General features: G+C 46.3%; 1 protein-coding gene across 1 annotated transcript in view; it reads left to right on the forward strand.

Moving 5' to 3' along the window:
* The window catches only part of LOC134398118 (nuclear GTPase SLIP-GC-like), a 73,964-nt gene extending 61,804 nt beyond the window's left edge, over nt 1–12,160 (forward strand). Inside the window, exon 18 of the mRNA XM_063125362.1 lies at nt 11,859–12,160. Within this exon, the coding sequence (XP_062981432.1) occupies nt 11,859–12,160 (302 nt within the window). The remainder of the gene's footprint in view (nt 1–11,858) is intronic.
* Nucleotides 12,161–20,057: the final 7,897 nt, after the last annotated feature.

The raw sequence follows: 20,057 nt of genomic DNA on the forward strand, positions 1-20,057 counted from the left end.
GGGTGGGAGGCCAGACTTACCAGTCTTTGGTAGCCATTGTGAGTGCATGGGAAAGTTGCCGCTGCATGTCTTTCACAACCCTGATTCCTAAGGTTGGTCTCCAGCAGTCAGCCCAATTCCACATAAAGGGAAACAACCCACATAAATGGGCTGTGTCTGTTTGCGATGCCTCCTCCCACCCTCTGCGTGGTTTTAAAATCACAACTAGATACAACAGCGTGACTTTGAGGGGTCGAACGTGCTCAAAGGCACTCCGTCCTGATATCGCTGTTTTCTCAGGGTCTGGGGGGAGCAAGTGTGCAGCCGTTGACCTTAAGAGGGAGTGAGGAAGGGGAGCACCCTGTCTGGCAGGACTTGGCCAGAGCTGGGTGCATCCGCTGACAGCCACTTATCTCCCCTTCTTGGCGATGCTACTGCTCAATGCTCTATCAAGGAGCAGCATCAGCAACAAGAGGATGTCTCAGAGGACGCGAGGACTTGCGGGTTGCCAAAGGCATGCTGGGAGGTGTAGTACTGGCATGTAGAGTGGCTGATTTAAAATAAAGCATGTGTGAGCAAACCAGGTCACTATCTCTCAATCCTAACTCAGCTCCCTCTTCCCTGACCTCTCAGTACTGTAACTACCTTTGTTCTCCTTTCTCCAACTGCCTTTCCCCAACTGCCACTCACCCCGCCCACCATTCCATTCTAGCCTCAGCTGTCAGTCATTCCTCCATTCACTCTTCTGTTTCAATGGTATAGTCAGGCTTTTGCATCATATTCATAGAATCATAGAATAGCAGAGTTGGAAGGGACCTACAAGGCCATCGAGTCCAACCCCCCTGCTCAATGCAGGAATCCGCCCTAAAGCATCCCTGCCTCTTGAATGTCATCTGCATCCTTGCCTCGCTCTGGAGAATTAAGTCGGGGTAAACACCTAACTTTTTTACCCCGCAGCTTTGGTGGGAAGCCCTGGGGTGGGTATGCGATCGCAGCGGCATCATAGAATTGATGCCACGCCACTGCACACCCACCCCAGGGCTTTCCAAATGTTTCGACGGCTAGGAAAGGAACTTGCTTAGCTTGGAATTGGTACATTTCTAGTATTCTTCCTTCTTTCGTTTGCTAAGTCTGCTACAGGTTTCAATAAACACACACACACACACACACACACACACACACACACACACTCCTGAAGAAAGTCTATGAAACATCGAGCCATGTGTTATGCTTTTGTATGTTCCTGCTTCTATAGCTTGCTATTTTGTATTTGAATATTTTTAATAAAAATCTATTAAAATCTATATTAAAGAAGTATATTTAATTGAAAATGACTTTGCATTCAGGGGAGATTTATCTACCTTGCTAGGATGCCTGAAGAAGAAGAACGTAAGGAGGAGCCATGCTGGATCACAGAGCAAGGGTCCATCTAGTCCAGCATTTCATTTACACAGTGGTCAACCAGCTGTCGACTAGGAACCCACAAGCAGGACAGGAGTGCAATAGCAACTGGTGTAGATGGGCTTACTGCCTCTGATACTGGAAGTTAGCATACCAGCTTCATCACACCAGCGTTATACTGTGCAATCACTGCGAATTGCATGCAAAGGACTCCGAAGTTTCCCACCTTATAATCTGCTTTTACTGTGAAGCACTCCCACGCATCCTGCTTTAATTGTGCTTCTTAGCCAAAAGAAGCGACGTATTTTGGACCCCTTTAAGAGCGAATCTTTTGTTGTTCTCCGAGCGGCCACTGGGGGCGCAAGAGGATGACAAGAGCAGAGTCGCTCAGACGCTTCCCTTTGTGGCTCCCAAGTGAGCGCCGCGCGGAGCCCTCCGTCCTGAAAAGCAAGCGTTCTGGCACTCAGGAAGGCGCTTACTTTCGAGTAAACAGGCTAACAGCCCGATCCTATCCCTTGCCAGTTACAGAAATAGTAAGCTCTTTTCAAGTTGCGTTTGCTAGTGTGTGGGGTGTGTGTATGCTTACTCTTGAGTAAAAACGCACACAGAAAAAGCAGAGGGGCCCTGAGGGAGCGTCTCTCCCTTGTCACTCCCACCCTCCCCGTAAAGAGATCGTTTCGCCAGTGCGAAGTTTCCTTCCTCTCCCTCCACAGGTGGTGTGATGGGGATCACACCAACAACTACAGCTTTCATACACTATGGGATAATTAAAGGGAAATGGGTAGGTGTGATGAAACGTGGATCCTAAAAAGAGAAATCAACTCTAGTGCTTGATACATGTGTTAAAAACTATTTTATTCTTTAAATCCAAAAATGCTCTGCTCAACGTTTCGGACGTATCGCCCTTCGTCAGGAGCTGTAATAAAATATACAGTTTTTAAAACAAAACAGAAACAACACCCATGCATTACTGAAACATTTCATATGGAACCCTCTGCTACTCCTATCTACAGATTTTGTAGTCGCCACAAGTCGTGGAGACGAAAGGTTTTTCTAGGGACACTTTTGTCCTTATCCCTCCTCAGGATTACATCATGTAATTTGCTGACCTTAGTTCACAAATTTTACACTTCGAAAATCTAAGCTTTTCTGATTTATCTCATCACCTAGAGATGAGCTCCTTGTCTAGGGTGACCATATGGAAAGGAGGACTGGGCTCCTGTATCTTTAACAGTTGCCTAGAAAAGGGAATTTCAGCAGGTGTCATTTGTAGGCATGCAGCACCTGGTGAAATTCCCTCTATATCACAACCGTTAAAGCTGCAGGAGCTATACTAGAGTGACCAGATTTAAAAGAGGGCAGGGCACCTGCAGCTTTAACTGCTGTGATGAAGAAGAAATTTCACTAGGTTCTCCATATATACAAATGACCCCTGCTGAAATTTCCTTTTCTAGCCAGCTGTTAAAGATACAGGCGCCCTGTCCTCCTTTTCATAGGGTCACCCTACACAGGACAGAAGGCAGTTGCAAGCATCAGACAATAAAACAGTTTAAAACAAAGGACTTGAAATGTTTTAAACGAAATCTAAAAGAAATATATTTCCCAGGTGCTGCAAAGATAACACTCTGGCGGCAGGTAAGCCTTTTTGGGAAGGGCATTTAATAAATGGGGTGCCATCCTTTCCCTTGAAGGCACCCACCTGGCTTCTCTCAGTGGAGGTGCTCAGTGGAGGTGCCCAGAGGAGAGCCTTCGAAGATGACTTAAGGTTTTGGGCAGGTACTAAATAAATAAATAAATAAATAAATTAGATACTCTGGCCTTAAGCTTTTTAGGGTATTAGTCAACATGAACTCAGGGGGCTCAGGGGAACTTCAACACATTTTATTTTTTTTGAAATAATTTTTAGCCTGCCTGTAGGAGTAGAATGTTCTCAAGGAGGCATACAAGATTAATGAACATACAATAAAATATGACAAAAAACCCTATAAAAACAGATAACAGCAGTAAAAACAGCAAAATTAAATTTTGGATTCTGCCTAGAAGTGGACTGGAAGACTGTCTGCAGCTGGCAAATGACTAGTGTCTCAGGACCGTATCAAGCCGTGCCAGTCAGTAACCTAAGTACACAAGAAGACTTTGCTGGATCAAACCAGGGATCCATCTAGTCCGGCATTTACACAGTGGCCAATCAGCTGTTGAACAAGAACTCTCTCACCCATGTTCCCCATTAACTGGTGTATATAGGCTTACTGCCTTTGATACTGGGGTTTTAGCAGCTCTATTTTGGACTAGCTGGAATTTATGAACCTTTTTCAAAGGTAGCCCTTTACACATCGCATTGCAGAAATCTAAATGGGAGGTTACTAGAGTGTGGATGACTGTCGCCAGGCGCTCTCTTGCCAGGTGAGGTTGCGGCTGGTATACCAGCCTAAGTTTGGGCCCATCGACACTTCGGAGAATTTGAGAAAATGTTCTGTGCACCACCACAGAATGGCTCCCTTCTACAGGGAATGTGGCTAGTCGTAGAATAGCTGTTGTGGGAGACTGTCTAGTCACAAAGGCAAAGTAACTGACTCAAGAAATGGAGTTCAAGCAAAGATTGGGCCTGAAGAACTCCAAAAGCCAATCTACAGCTTTCACCCCGCAGAAGCACAACAAAATACCCATTTCACAGAAGGCGCACTGGCGAGGTTGGGAAACAAGCCTTCTCTTGTCAGAAACCCTTCCACCGTTCTCTCTCCCACTCACCTGCAGTTTCTGCCCTCATCAATCCCGACAATCCTTCTTTCCTTTCTAAGGTTGCAATTCTCATTGGGACTTACTTCCGAGTAGGCCTGCATAGGACTGTTCTGCCCATCTCATCCACACATACCCTCTACAGCCCCCAAAGGAAAGCAAAATGCTCCCAGCTCCAAAGGAGAGAAAAAGGACCCCCTACTCCTCCCCCAGGATCAGCAACATGGTTTTCTGACGTCACCCCACCCCCTCTGGAAGGGGCTGGCATATATATGTGCATGTGCCTATGAGCACAGGAGTGGAGAGAAACAGCAAGGCTTACCATGATGTCCAAATATGGTCTTGATGTCAAGTGGTGGCTAGGGTGACCAACTGTCAGGATTTCCCCGTATTTGTCCAGGTTTCTTTTATCTCTCCTGGGTGTCGGGGGATTTTCTGTAATTTTTTATAATGTCCTGGAAATGACATTCTTTCCCCTTTGAGGCCACCATTAGCATGGTGGGGGAAATTACATACTTTCTGGAGGCCCATGAAAGACTACTTTCACGCACCCCTGCACTCCTCCTTTAAGGCCTCAATTGGAGCAGTGAGGAGAGGAATGACATGCTTTGCCCCCTCCACTCCAATCAGGGCCTTTAAGGCGGTGGGGGGGGGAATGACACACTTTCTGGAGGCCCTGGAAAAATGCTTTCCTGCCCCCCATCACTGGGTGTCCTCTTTTTTGGTTTCCCAGATATGGTCATCCTAATGTGGCTACTTTGTAGGCCATAATTCAGATTTAAGCACTCAGGCCTAAAGGCAAGGCAAGCAAACCAATGACAGAAAAGTGGAGGTGTTTTGGAAAATAATCGGTGTTGTGCTGCTAGAAAAGGGAATTTCAGCAGATGTCATAGAATCATAGAATAGCAGAGTTGGAAGGGGCCTACAAGGCCATCGAGTCCAACCCCCTGCTCAATGCAGGAATCCACCCTAAAGCATCCCTGACAGAGGGTTGTCCATTTGTCATTTGTATGCAGGCAGCACCTGGTGAAATGCCCTCTTCATTGCAACAGTTACAGCTGCAGAAGCCCTGCCCTATACTAGAGTGACCAGATACAAAAGAGGGCAGGGCTCCTGCAGCTGTAACTGTTGCAATGAAGAGGGCATTTCACCAGGTGCTGCCTGCATACAAATGACATCTGCTGAAATTCCCTTTTCTAGACAACTGTTAAAAATACGGGATCCCAGTACTCCTTTCCATTGCAGTATGACAATGGAACCAGTGACCTAGGGAGGTTGTGGGCTCTCCCACACTAGAGGCCTTCAAGAGGCAGCTGGACAACCCTCTGTCAGGTGGATTCCTGCATTGAGCAGGGGGTTGGACTCCATGGCCTTGTAGGCCCCTTCCAACTCTGCTATTCTATGATTCTATGTGCAAAATAGTGGCTGGAGTATTCCCCTAAAAAATAGTGCTTGGGGTTTTTGTGTGCAAAATAGTGTCTGGGGCATTTGTGGGCCAGTCAGGTGACAGCGGCTATCAAAAGGGAGAGTGGGGGAAAAAAACGCAATGGGAGAGATGCAAATTGACCAACAAAGGGTCAGGGGAGCTGAGTGTTCAAGACAGAGGTGGCTGAAAGGAATCGAAAGCCTGACTCAGGGACGGAACACCTTGATCAAACAATAGCAGTGCAAAGTACGGGAGGGGCTGTTCTGTCTCACCATTGAGTGCGACAAGGGTTGCTAGACAGTCCAAAAGCACGTGCCTGCCCACCTGCCGGGATCTGTGCCGGGCCAAGGAAGCACAGATCACGCTGGCAACCCATTTCCAGAGGGGCGGCAGCACAAATACTTCCGTACGTTCAAAGGACTTGGTGATTCTTATCCCATTTATTTCTAACCCATTTACAGTCTTTAGTAGCTAAGGAGCCAATGCTGGGCTCTTCAAATACTTAAAAGGTTGCCACACAGAGGAGGGCCAGGATCTCTTCTCGATCCTCCCAGAGTGCAGGACACAGAATAACGGGCTCAAGTTACAGGAAGCCAGATTCCAGCTGGAGATCAGGAAAAACGTCCTGACTGTTAGAGCAGGACGACATTGGAATCAGTTACCTAGGGAGGTTGTGGGCTCTCCCACACTACAGTCATTCAAGAGGCAGCTGGACAGCCATCTGTCAGGGATGCTTTGAGGTGGATTCCGGCATTGGGCAGGGGGTTGGTCTCAATGGCCTTGTAGGCCCCTTCCAACTCTGCTTTTCTATGATTCTATGATGATTTGGCCGAAGCCACGCATGATTCTGATAAAGCACATGAATGTTTTTGGAAGAGGCATGATATTCACTTATTTAAATTGTATCCTGCCTTTCTACCATAAAATGTCATTCGAGGCGGCTTACAGAAACATTATTGATTTTAAACAATAAAACAGCACGTTAAAATATAATAAAAAGATAACGACAGCAAAATCACGTACACTATTATTAAAAATAGCACCCAACCCAACAGGCCCAATTACAGGATAAACAAAGCAGTCTTGGCCTGCCAGCCTAGAGGGAGCGAACCTAGCCCCCCTTGGGAGCGAGTTCCACAGCTTGGGGAGCGGCCACCGAGAAGGCCCTCTCTCGTGTCCCCGTCAAACGTGCCTCTGAAGGTGTCAGTCTCAGGAGAAAGGCCCAGCAGTTTTCAAGAACCAGGCAGGCTCGTAGCTGAGAACGTGGTTTTAATGTTATGACTGGTGCAGAGACCGTGGAAAAAATCTCTCTCGCCTTCTCTCATCTACTTGAACCTGGGTGAGCCCAAGACAGCTGATCTGCAGGAGGTTCCAAACATATGCCAACATTAGGCTCAGGACACAACTCCTTCATGCATTGCATAATTTAATTAGCTTTACTGAATTCAGTGTCAAAATGTGGTCGTGGCTTTAAAAACGGCAGAGACAAATTCATGGATGACAAGGCTATTACCATTATTTATTTGTTTAGAGTATTTTTGTCCCGCACCTCAGCCAAAAAGGTTCTCTGAGTGGCTTACAATTGATCAGTAAAGAAGACAGCCCCTGCCCTCAGTCTGACAGTCTAAAAAAGACATGACACACAAGGAAAAGGGGAGGGGGAGGGAAGAGGGAGAAAAAAATACCGTACTAGTTATGATCATGAAAAAACAGAGGGATTATACCTTTGAAGAGCAGATGCTGGGAATAAATACAACTCTGCTAGTCTGCCTTTAAATGCTTGCATGTCATAAAATGCAAAATATGTTTTAGAATGCTGGGAAAATTTTAAGAGACAAATCAGACTTCTTCCAGATTCCCGGTGTACAAGAGCACCCTCTAGTGGCCCGCTGTAGTTCTACACAAGCACTTCTATTCTGTGATTTCCACATGAACATACTGCAATGTTTATCCAAATGCACAGTTACAAGATGGGGGACACTTGGCTCAGCAATACTACAAACGAGAAGGATCTTGGAATTGTTGTAGATCACAAGCTGAATATGAGCCAACAGTGCGATATGGCTGCAAGAAAGGCCAATGCTATTTTGGGCTGCATTAATAGAAGTATAGCTTCCAAATCACGTGAGGTACTGGTTCCTCTCTATTCGGCCCTGGTTAGGCCTCATCTAGAGTATTGCGTCCAGTTCTGGCCTCCACAATTCAAAAAGGATGCAGACAAGCTGGAGCGTGTTCAGAGGAGGGCAACCAGGAGGATCAGAAGAGAGACTGAAAGAACTGGGCATGTTTAGCCTGGAGAAGAGAAGATTGAGGGGAGACATGATAGCACTCTTCAAATACTTAAAAGGTTGTCACACAGAGGAAGGCCAGGATCTCTTCTCGATCCTCCCAGAGTGCAGGACACGGAATAACGGACTCAAGTTAAAGGAAGCCAGATTCCGGCTGGACATCAGGAAAAACTTCCTGCCTGTTAGAGCAGTACGACAATGGAATCAGTTACCTAGGGAGGTTGTGGGCTCTCCCACCCTAGAGGCCTTCAAGAGGCAGCTGGACAGCCATCCGTCAGGGATGCTTTAGGGTGGATTCCTGCACTGAGCAGGGGGTTGGACTTGATGGCCTTGTAGGCCCCTTCCAACTCTGCTATTCTATGATTCCTCTTCTGGCTGCCTTGTTCCTTCATCCCCGTAGTTTTTATTTTTATTATTTGTATCTGTGAAATTCTGGCCCCGTTCCTCTCCTCCCCCCCCCCATTTTTTTTTTAACTTCTCCAGAGGCGCGGGGCTGGAAAATTTGCACTTGCCTTCCTCAACGCGCAGATGCTGGGAAGAAAGGCAAGTGCGGGCGCAAGGTGCCTTGTGGTGCCAAAGTGCTGCTGTAAGGATCGGGGCCAAGGAGATAGCCTCCAAGTGGCCCAAAGAGAGACCCCCTCTCTGCCCCTCAAGCCGTGCTTGGTGCTGCTGCTCTTAACCACCTGGTCATAGGCGTGCGCAGCACATTTCATTAGGGGGTTCAGCCAGGGGTTGTTTTTTTTAAGGTAAACATTGATTGAATATACAGTAATAAAGGACTTTTTTCACTCATCAAACAAACGAAATAAACGAAAACTGAAGTAAACTGTATTTTTGTTATTTACAAGTAATCTGTACTTTAAAAATACACATTTTGAAACAGAGACTCTGAATACTTTTTTTTGCTGTAGTAATAACCAGGCATATATAAAGATACAGTCAATTTTCACCATCTTTAAATTTAATCAGATAATGACCTAATCCAAACTTACTAAAACGGATTCACATTTAAAACAGATTCTATCACATTAACAACAATGGGTGTCATCTTAAGTTCCAGCACCATACAGAGAATACAACATACATCAAATGCCCTAATAACGATTTTAAAAGATTGCCCTGTGTGCTGCTGAGCAAAGAATTTGGAATGAGGTCCAGGAGAGAGACTTCTGGGGTGAATATAGTGAGGACGAGGGCTGGCTGCGAGCCTAGCATAAGAGAGGGCTGGCTGGCAAGATTTGGTGAACTTGGGGGAGTGTAGGAGATCTGGAAGTAGGGACATCTCTGGAAGGCTGCGAAGGGGCTATTGGCAGAAGACAGGAGATGAAGGAGAAAAGAGAGGATGGGAAACCGTCACAAGGGCACATCAGTCTTCTTTGCTGATCAATTGTAAGCCGCTCCGGGAGCCTTTTAGGCTGAGGTGCGGGATAAAAATACTCTAAATAAAAATACTCTAAATAAAATAAGGGCAGAAGAAGAGGATTGGAGTAGGGGGAGCCCTGGGGAAAGAAGAGAGAGAAATGCCCCTATGTGTGGGGTAGAAGAGGGAGAGAGGGTGCAGACAGGAGAGGTATGAGTGTCCCAGAGGGGAGAGGAAACAGAGGTAATGTTTAGCCTTGAGGAGAAGCCTGAGGGGAGACATAACACTCCTCAAATACTTGAAAGATTGACACACACAGGAGGGCCAGGATCTCTTCTCGATCATCCCAGAGTGCAGGACACGGAATAATGGGCTCAAGTTACAGGAAGTCAGATTCCAGCTGGACATCAGGAAAAACCTCCTGACTGTTAGAGCAGTATGACAGTAGAACCAGTTACTTAGGAAGGTTGTGGGCTCTCCCACACTAGAGGCATTCAAGAAGCAGCTGGACAACCACCTGTCAGAGATGCTTTAAGGTGGATTCCTGCATTGAGCAGGACTTGATGGCCTTATAGACCTCTTCCAACTCTATGATTCTATGATTCTATGAAAACAGTAGTGTAGATCCTGCCTGAGACACCTGGGCCCTGTACACCTAGGAAACCCAATGCATGTTGTTCAGTATCTAAATTATAGCCAGCTCTTGCCAGGGCTGGTCCAAGACATTTTGCTGCCCAAAGCGGAATAGCAAATGACATGACCCCCCACCCCACCCCCAAACTCACAGTGCCAAGCCAGTAAAGTCATTTTGGCACTTGAGGCCAGTGGACAACAGCTTATTAGGCCATAATAAAGTTGTGAGTCTTCCAGATCTCACAGGATACTTTACAGCTTTTGAACACAAAAGAAGAAGAGGACTATACCACAACCTGGCCTTGTGGGTCATGTAACCAGCAAGTCCAGTCCAGAAAGGAAATCCAGACACAAGCAATTCAAGCCAAACCACACCACATACCCACATACTGTATAAGAAGTCCTACAATTCTCAGCATACCCCAGCCAGCCATGCTGGCTAGGGGATTCTAGGAGTTGAAGGACTTTTTTCTGTCTAAACATGCATAAAATTGTGCCTTTAACTTATCGTGTCACACTAACAGGAATACAGGAATCAAATAGGATTTCCTTCTTCAGTGGGACACACTTACTTAGGAGTAAGTACCATTTTGTTATAGGAAAGGATAATATATTTTTAATTAAAATTTAAAAATAACTATCACCTGGTACAGAGTTTTCCTATGGAAGACCTGGCTGGTTCACTGTTGTAATTATTTGATTGGGACTGAAGTAGAGGGGCACTAATTTTGCTGTACTTATTGTCTTTAAATATGGTTAAATATCCCAGTGTGGGATGTACTTATTGTCTTTAAATATGGTTAAATATCCCACAGTTACCTTGCTATTCTATTTCTACAATTCTTTTTCTCCTGTCCTTTCTTCATCCTCGCTTCATTTTCAGGCTGCATCCGGTGCACATCTACCTCAGAGTAAGTTTGATTGATCTCAGTGGGGCTTACTTCTGAGTAGACATACATAGGATCGTGCTGCAGCTCTGTTTTAAAGTGACACAAGAGACACACATACCATATTTACCAAAAGAATGGCTTGAAAAATAAATATTGTAGAGCTAGGAACAGTGTAGGCCCCTGACTGTAAGCCCCACCGCTGGCCGACCTAGGGTTTATTTATGGAAGAGAAGACATCTGTGAACAGCTACTAGTCATGATGGCAACATGGAACACCCTATGCACATTTACCTGGGATTAAGTTTCATTGAAATCATTGGGGATTACTAGACAACTCCAGGATTTCACTGCAAAGATTTATAGAGTGATCCTACACCTGCTTCCTCAGAAGAAAGCCCAACCAAGTTCAATGAGACTTTATCCCCTCTCTGGATTCTGTATTTTGGTGTTTTTTTGTTGTTGTAAATTTGGTGCCAATTACCCTTTGATATTCTATGTTTCATTTTTGTGCAGATTTAAGACACCTTGAGACCAAACTATATAGGCCATATAAATATATACATTAAGTAACAGTAAATTATGACTAGGGTTGCAATCTTCATGCCACTCTTCATTCACTCTTCCCCTTTTTAATACATCCTCTTTTATTCAATCCTATGCCTGTTTAGACAGAAAAAAGTCCTAATACTTCCAGCATGCCCCAGGCTTCTATGCTGGCTGGGACATGCTGGGAGCTGTAGGACTTTTTTCTTTCTATAGGACTGCACCCTAACTCAAGCTGACTTCACAAAAGCACAAGCTCTTGGGCCTAGTTCTAACCTTAACCCTAAGAAGAGCCCTGCTGCATGAGACCAAAGGGCCACCTCCAGCGCAGCCCTATGCATGGCTACTCAGAAGTAAACATGCTGGCTGGGGCATGCTGGGAGCTGTAGTAGGGCTTTCTTTCCTGTCTAAACCGACATAGGATCGCGCCCTAAATGAACGAAAGGAAGAGAATCATAACATTAATCATTAAAAGGCAAGGAAAGTGGTTCCCAAGCCTGGTAGGGTAGTGGATTGGCGCATGGGTCAGTCTGTGCCTTGGCTCTCCCTTCCCTCCCTCCTTCCCTCGTCCCCTTATGACCATACTGTCCATGGCCGGGAAGGGCAGCGGCTGTACCCTGAGCTGTCGCTTCACCGCTGTTGCTTCTCCAGCCTGCAGGTCGAACTTGACGCTGGTGATGAGCTCCTGCACAAGGGCAGCAGCAGCAGCGCCCACTTGGCGCCCTGTTTCCCCCACGCAGACCACCGGGTCAAGAAGCCTCGCCTCTCCGGGCAGGGGCGGGGACAGTCACTCACTCACTCCACGCCATGGCTGCTCGGCAATTGGCTCCCACCTGCTATTAACCTACACCGTGTGGCTTCGCCACGGCAACTGCCTCAATCTGAAAGGGGGCCAAAGAGGTAAAAAGTGAAGAGAGGAGAGCCAGCTCCGGCACTAAACTGAAAGCCAACGATTTTCAGAGTGGCGTCGCTTGGAAGTTTGCCTCCTCAGGCCTGGGCCGCAGCACATTAGGGGGTTCAATGGAACCCTCTGCACCCGCTGTGCGCACGCCAATGCACCTGGTGGATGCATCTGAGAGAGCCTCACAGCCCCTGCTTTCTCCAACCAGGTTCCAGCCATTACAAGCCAGGACAGCATGTGCTTTGAGATTAAGGATGACGCAGACTTTTCCATCCATCAGCCTGGTAACCTCCACGCTCTGGTAACCTCCAAATTAGATTACTGCAATGCCCTCTACGTGGGGCAGCCTTTGAAGACGGTTTGGAAGCTGCAGCTTGTGCAAAATGCAGCGGCCAGATTGATTTCGGGAACCAGAAGGTTCGACCATATAACACCTGCTCTGGTCCGCTTGCACTGGCTGCCTGTATGTTTCCGAGCCCAATTCAAGGTGTTGGTTTTAACCTATAAAGCCCTACACGGCTTGGAACAACAATACCTGATGGAACGCCTCTCCCGACATGAACCTACCCGAACACTGCACTTAATATCTAAGGTCCTCCTCCGAGTGCCTACTCCGAGGGAAGCTCGGAGGATGGCAACAAGGGAGAGGGCCTTTTCGGTGGTGGCCCCCCAACTGTGGAAAGATCTCCCCGATGAGGCTCGCCTGGCACCAACATTGTTATCTTTTTGGCACCAGGTCAAGACCTTTCTCTTCTCCCAGGCATCCGGGCCCAATTCAAAGTGCTGGTATTGACATTTAAAGCCCTAAACGGTTTGGGGCCAGGTTATTTGAAGGAACGCCTCCTCCCGTATGTACCTGCCCGGACCTTAAGATCATCTACAGGGGCCCTTCTCCGTGAGCCCCTGCCAAAGGAAGTGAGGCGGGTGGCTACTAGGAAGAGGGCTTTCTCCGCTGTGGCACCCCGGTTGTGGAATGAGCTCCCCAGAGAGGTCCGCCTGGCGCCTACACTGTACTCCTTTCGTCGCCAGCTGAAGACCTTTTTATTCTCTCAGTATTTTAACAGTTAATTTTAACTTAATTTTAAATTTTACTGTTTTAACTCTGTATTTTAATCTTATATCAATTTTGCTGCGTGGTTTCATCCTGGTTGTGCTTTTTATACTGTATTTTGTATTTGTGCTTTTAACCTGTTGGTTGTTTTATTATGGTTTTAATTTTTGTGAACCGCCCAGAGAGCTTCGGCTATTGGGCGGTAGAAAAATGTAATAAATAAATAAATAAATTAACAACATATGCTGAGTTTGTTTTTTAATGGACCCCTGAACTGTTGTTTAAAATGGATACTTTTCATACTGTTGTTTTTATATTTTTTGATGGTTTTAAATTGTGTATACCTTTTTAATGTCCACTGTTTTTAGCTTTTGTAAACCACCCAGAGAGCTTCGGCTATGGGGCGGTATAAAAATTAAATCAATCAATCAACCTGGCATTCATCATCAGCAAGTGTGAGGGGATTGCTGTTAAATCACCAAGATATTTGAGGCTGGGTGCAAGGGGGAGGGGCAGCACAGAGTTCTCTTAAGGAGCTTGTCCATACATAGGGTGACCCTATGGAAAGGAGGACAAGGCTCCTGTATCTTTAACAGTTGCATAGAAAAGGGAATTTCAGCAGGTGTCATTTGTATATATGGAGAAACTGGTGAAATTCCCTCTTCGTCACATTTAAAGTGCAGGAGCTATACTAGAGTGACCAGATTTAAAAGAGGGCAGGGCTCCTGCAGCTTTAACTGTGGTGATGAAGAAGGAATTTCACCAGGTTCTTCATATAAACAACTAACACCTGCCGAAATTCCCTTTTCAATACAACTGTTAAAGATACAGGAGCCCTGTCCTCCTTTTCATATGGTCACCCTATCATGCGGCTTATTTGCCCTTCAGTGGCTGCGTGGTGCTGCTGCGCCAGTTATACCACGCAGCTGCCGAATTGCAGCCATTGTCGGGCTTTTATGAAGCTGTGTGCTGAAAAAGTCAGGGATTAACCTGACTATTTTCTTCAAAGCGAGGTGACCACGCCCCTTCCGCGATGTGATTTGAGCCAGGTGTGTGTGTGTGTTCCAGGGCGGATCACCTGATTGGTGTGGAGGAACCCTGAAAAGGCAGGTTCCCTCTAATTGGGATTCGTTGAGTGGCGGCCAACACTCGTTTTAGAAAAAGCTTGTTACGAGCAGCGCTGCAAGGTGGCCACCCTTAGAGGACCTGAAGGACTGCCCACTAGTGGTAGGCAAAGCTGGCATACTTATAGGGTAACATCCTCAGAAGCAACAGCATATAATAAACCAATCATAATACACTAATAGATAAGCTTTTCAACCAATGATAAGCAAGGATTGATATGCATGTGCAGAGTTCTAAGGACAGGAAAAAACAAGACGTTGATGGGTATTGCAAAACTGGAACATTTGTTTTTTGTGGTCACGTTCTTCCTGTCCTCGCCGGGAGGTTCACACTCTTGCTAATATGTCAACACTTCCTGTTGGTTGAGCAATATATTTTCATTTACAGCTTTGATGAAATTGCTACAGAAGACTTGATTTCTAACAGAAGGGGCTTGCAGCAACCCAGGGTGGGCACAGATAAAACAGCCCACCCACTCATTTCCTCCACAGCAGGAGGTGGGCCCGGTGTATCACAATGATTTTATTGACACATTATGGTATATTATCATTCAATTATGAATCATTGTGATTTCAAACCTGAAGTGTTAATTACCATCTAATTGGCCACTAAAAATAACAAATGGGAATGAGATCCATTTTGCCTCATACTAGATTGATTGATTAAGAGGCTTAATTGGCCTACAAAAGAATAGTACTTAACCTCAGCTGTAAATCAGTCAGCCTTAACGCCATTCTTCTAAACACTATGACCAAGGCAGATTGAAAAGGCTGTAGGTAAACTTTTGATGTATGTTTTCCATTAGTTTATAGAGAGGCACATTTATAAGGAATTCTCATTAACAACATGGGGTTGCTACATGTATTATTGTGTAAATATTTTATTATTCCTTTTAGGAGTCCCGGCATATTTTCAAAGGGGAGTGACACCCTATACCACATCATTGTGGGAATTGTAAAGTTAGCCCCATTAAATCTTCAGGGAGTACACAGCAGCCCGGTATTTAATTGTTCTGTCCTATATGTGCACCCTCGTGTCTACATCCATAATAACAAGCAGTAATCTGTGTATGGTCTATTTGCCCATGTATGTTCTTTTGGTATATTGCATTTTAGCATTGACCACTGACGAAGACCTTTTTTCGAAATGTTTGGCCTTTTTCTACATTGTTGTAGCTATACATTGGTCTGTGCAATATCTTATTGCACTTTCAATGCAATATCATTGTTAATCTTTATTTTATTTTTGTATGTTAAATATTATGGTTTCACTGTATGTATATCCTTAACTTTTTGTTGAGTATTATATGATTGTTCATTAAGGATTTCACCTTTCCTTGCTCTCTTTACACAACATACAACAGTGACCAGGGCCGGATCTACACTACTGCTTTAAAGCGCTTTATAACAGTTATAAAGCACTTTAACTGCTTTAAAGCGCTATAAAACTGTTATAAAGCGCTTTAAAGCAATAATGTAGATCCGGCCCTGGTAAAGTTGAAGGTCACATCCTTTGGCTGGATATTTACTACGGTAGAAAAGCCATCAGACTATTTAGAAATTGATCTCGCCCTTGTACAGCCTGTGCTGGCATCACCACTGTCCTTGCCAAATAAGATACCTACATGCTCCATACAACCGATTATTTTAATCTTATAATCAACTTTGCTGTGTGGTTTTATCCTGGTTGCGCTTTTTATACTGTATTTCGTAATTGTGTTTTTAACCTGTTGGATGTTTTTTGTGGTTTTAATTTTTGTGAACCGCCCAGAGAGCTTCGGCTATTGGGCGGTATAAAAATGTAATAAATAAATAAATAAATAAATAAAACCGGGCATTTCAAGTTTCCAGATAAAAAGAACCCAAATTGGTAATGTGGAAAACATGGGATGGCAAAAGCATTTATGTCCTGTCACAGCTGTTAGCAGAAGTCTCTCCATTTTTATTAGGAAACTAAAGTAGCCATCATATTGCAGGCAAAATGTCATAATGTCATGTATGCGAAAATATCTCCTTGAGTGCATCTTTGCATCTGTCTTATCTAATATAAGCAAGAGCTCCGGCTCCAGTCCTCCTGTGTCAAAGTTAACTCTCTGTAACTTACTGTAAGGCCAAAGGTATTGTTTACAGAACAGAGAGAATTGTTTAGCATAAGCAGCTATGCCCCAGTGTTATGTTCTGATTGGTTTATGCTGCTACTGGGCCCTGCCCCTTGAAAGCTTTAATACTGTACCATATTCCCTATGTCTTTTGTCTGATTGCTCCCTTTGAAGAGGCCAGGCCTTGATTACTAATCAATAAAGCGCTTTTGAACCCTCTGTCGCTGGAATGGTGGAGTCGTGCTTAAGGGCTGTTTGGATTTCGTCCTTGGGTGAAAAGAACATTGATCTAACACAGCTCCCCACCAAAGAGAATGGGCTCAAGCCTTTTGGAATGTGGTGACAGTTATAGGTCCTAAACGGTGCTTTAGAAATTGCAAATAAATAAATAAAACAGCCCCACATGGTGATTCATCTAAGAAGCCAATTTTGTCAGCGGAGGCCACATCTAGAGGCACCCAAAGCCTGTTCTTGCCCTGGCCTTGTCATTAACTTTCGTTTCCTCTCTCAGTCATTCCGGGAACTCTCTTTCAGGTTTCTCAACAACAGGTAGTTGACAAACAGCCGGCTAACTCGAGTCCTCCGGAACATCTTTTTATAAACAGTGCACTACAAGCAGTAGTGTAGATCCGGCTGGGTCCAGGAGGTTGTAAATGCCTCCTTGAGAGAGGGAGTGGTGCCGGCCTCTTTAAAAGAGGCGGCAATTAGACCACTCCTGAAGAAGCCTAACCTGGACCCGGAAGATGTAAACAACTACAGGCCGGTGGCTAATATCCCTTTCCTGGGCAAGGTGCTTGAGCGGGTGGTTGCAGGACAACTCCAGGCACTCTTGAATGAAACGGATTATCTAGATCCATTTCAATCGGGTTTCAGGCCTGGTTTTGGAACGGAAACTGCCTTGGTCGCCCTGCGGGATGACCTCTGTCGGGAGAGAGACAGGGGGAGTGCGACCCTGTTGGTTCTCCTGGACCTCTCAGCGGCCTTCGATACCATTGACCATGGTATCCTTCTGGATAGGTTGTCTGAGCTGGGAGTGGGAGGTACTGCGTTGCAGTGGTTCCGCTCCTACTTGGATGGCCGATTCCAGAAGGTGGTGCTGGGGGATTATTGCTCTGTGCCGTGGCTCCTAAGCTATGGGGTTCCACAGGGCTCTATCTTATCCCCTATGCTGTTTAACATATACATGAAGCCGCTGGGGGAGGTTATCCGGAAATGTGGACTGAGGTGTCATCAATATGCGGATGATACCCAGCTCTACATTTCCTTTTCATCAAACCCAGGTGAGGCAGTGGCTGTTCTGAACCAGTGCCTGGGCACGGTAATGGACTGGATGAGGGCTAATAAACTGAAACTCAATCCAGACAAGACGGAGGTACTGTTAGCGGGTGGTTCTTCTGTCCGGAGAGGTGATGTTTGCCCTGTCCTGGACGGGGTTGCACTCCCCCTAAAGGATCGGGTCCGTAGTTTGGGGGTGCTCTTCGATCCAGAACTGTCACTTGAGGCACAGGTGAACTCAGTGGCAAAGAGCACCTTTTATCAGCTTAGGCTGATATACCAGCTGCGCCCTTATCTGGACAGAGATAGCTTAGCTACAGTTATCCATGCTCTGATAACCTCTCGTTTGGATTACTGCAATGCGTTATTTATTTTATTTATTTATTTATTTAAGGATTTTTATGCCGCCATTCAGCCAAAAAAGGCTCTCATGGCGGCTTACAAAAGTATTTCTTGACAGTCCCTGCCCACAGGCTTACAATCTAAAAGACATGACACAAAAGGAAAGGGGATTGGGAGGGAGGAGGAGGAGGGGGAAAAGGAAAGCAAACTCAGGCACTACAATCTTAGTTGGAAAGTTCAGCAGTTACAGGTGACAGCAGGAGGGAGGGGGCTCTCAGCTGGAGCTGGACCCAGGCACGGTGGAGAGGTGCCTGGCTGCTGCTTCCTCCCTCTCTGGTGGCCTCTGCAGTTACAGTTGGTAGCAGGAGGGAGGGGGCTCTCAGCTGGAGCTGGACCCAGGCATGGTGGAGAGGTGCCTGGCTGCTGCTTCCTCCCTCACTGGTGGCCTCTGCAGAGACAGTTGGTAGCAGGAGGGAGGGGGCTCTCAGCTGGAGCTGGACCCAGGCACGGTGGAGAAGTGCCTGTCTGCTGCTTCCTCCCTCACTGGTGGCCTCTGCAGAGACAGTTGGTAGCAGGAGGGAGGGGGCTCTCAGCTGGAGCTGGACCCAGGCATGGTGGAGAAGTGCCTGGCTGCTGCTTCCTCCCTCACTGATGGCCCCTGCAGTGTCAGTTGACAGCAGGAGGGAGGGGGCTCTCAGCTGGAGCTGGACCCAGGCACGGTGGAGAGGTGCCTGGCTGCTGCTTCCTCCCTCACTGATGGCCCCTGCAGTGTCAGTTGACAGCAGGAGGGAGGGGGCTCTCAGCTGGAGCTGGACCCAGGCATGGTGGAGAGGTGCCTGGCTGCTGCTTCCTCCCTCACTGGTGGCCTCTGCAGAGACAGTTGGTAGCAGGAGGGAGGGGGCTCTCAGCTGGAGCTGGACCCAGGCACGGTGGAGAAGTGCCTGGCTGCTGCTTCCTCCCTCACTGGTGGCCTCTGCAGAGACAGTTGGTAGCAGGAGGGAGGGGGCTCTCAGATGGAGCTGGACCCACTGAAACTATACGTGGGGCTGCCTTTGAAAATGGTCCGGAAGCTTCAACTGGTGCAAAATAGGGCAGCAAGGTTATTAACAGGGACTGGCCGGCGAGATCGCATTACGCCAGTCCTTTTACAACTTCATTGGCTGCCAGTCCAGGTCTGGGCCCAATTCAAAGTGCTGGTATTGACATTTAAAGCCCTAAACGGTTTGGGGCCAGGTTATCTGAAGGAACGCCTCCTCCCATATGTACCTGCCCGGACCTTAAGATCATCTACAGGGGCCCTTCTCCGTGAGCCCCTGCCAAAGGAAGTGAGGCAGGTGGCTACTAGGAGGAGGGCTTTCTCCGCTGTGGCACCCCGCTTGTGGAACGAGCTCCCCAGAGAGGTCTGCCTGGCGCCTACACTGTACTGCTTTCGTCGCCAGCTGAAGACCTTTTTATTCACTCAGTATTTTAACACTTAATTTTAACTTAAATTTAAATTTTACTGTTTTAACTCTGTATTTTAATCTTATATCAACTTTGCTGTGTGGTTTTATCCTGGTTGCGCTTTTTATATTGTATTTCGTAATTGTGTTTTAACCTGTTTGGTGTTTTACTGTGGTTTTAATTTTTGTGAACCGCCCAGAGAGCTTCGGCTATTGGGCGGTATAAAAATGTAATAAATAAATAAATAAATAAATAAACCCTCTGGAGAAAAGACAGTGGCTTGGATCCAAGGATGCCTTTAACCCTTTTGTCTTCCAGTGAACCTACAGCCTCCTTAGCCAGTTACCTGTTTGTAATGTACTTAAAGGATTTTTTGATTTTTTTTGGTTGGTCTTTGTTATTATTGCTGCTTAATGTTCTGCTCCTCAAAAAGGCTTCGCTGCACCCCTCATCATCTGCTGGCATTTTGGGCATGCCAGTTCGTGTTCCTTTCTATTCTCCATCTGTCAGGGATGCTTTAGGGTGGATGGCCTTGTGGGCCCCTTCCAACTCTACTATTCTATGAT

Source organism: Elgaria multicarinata, chromosome 4 (genome assembly GCF_023053635.1).
Source record: "Elgaria multicarinata webbii isolate HBS135686 ecotype San Diego chromosome 4, rElgMul1.1.pri, whole genome shotgun sequence".
In the NCBI taxonomy this organism is placed as follows: Eukaryota; Metazoa; Chordata; class Lepidosauria; order Squamata; family Anguidae; genus Elgaria; species Elgaria multicarinata.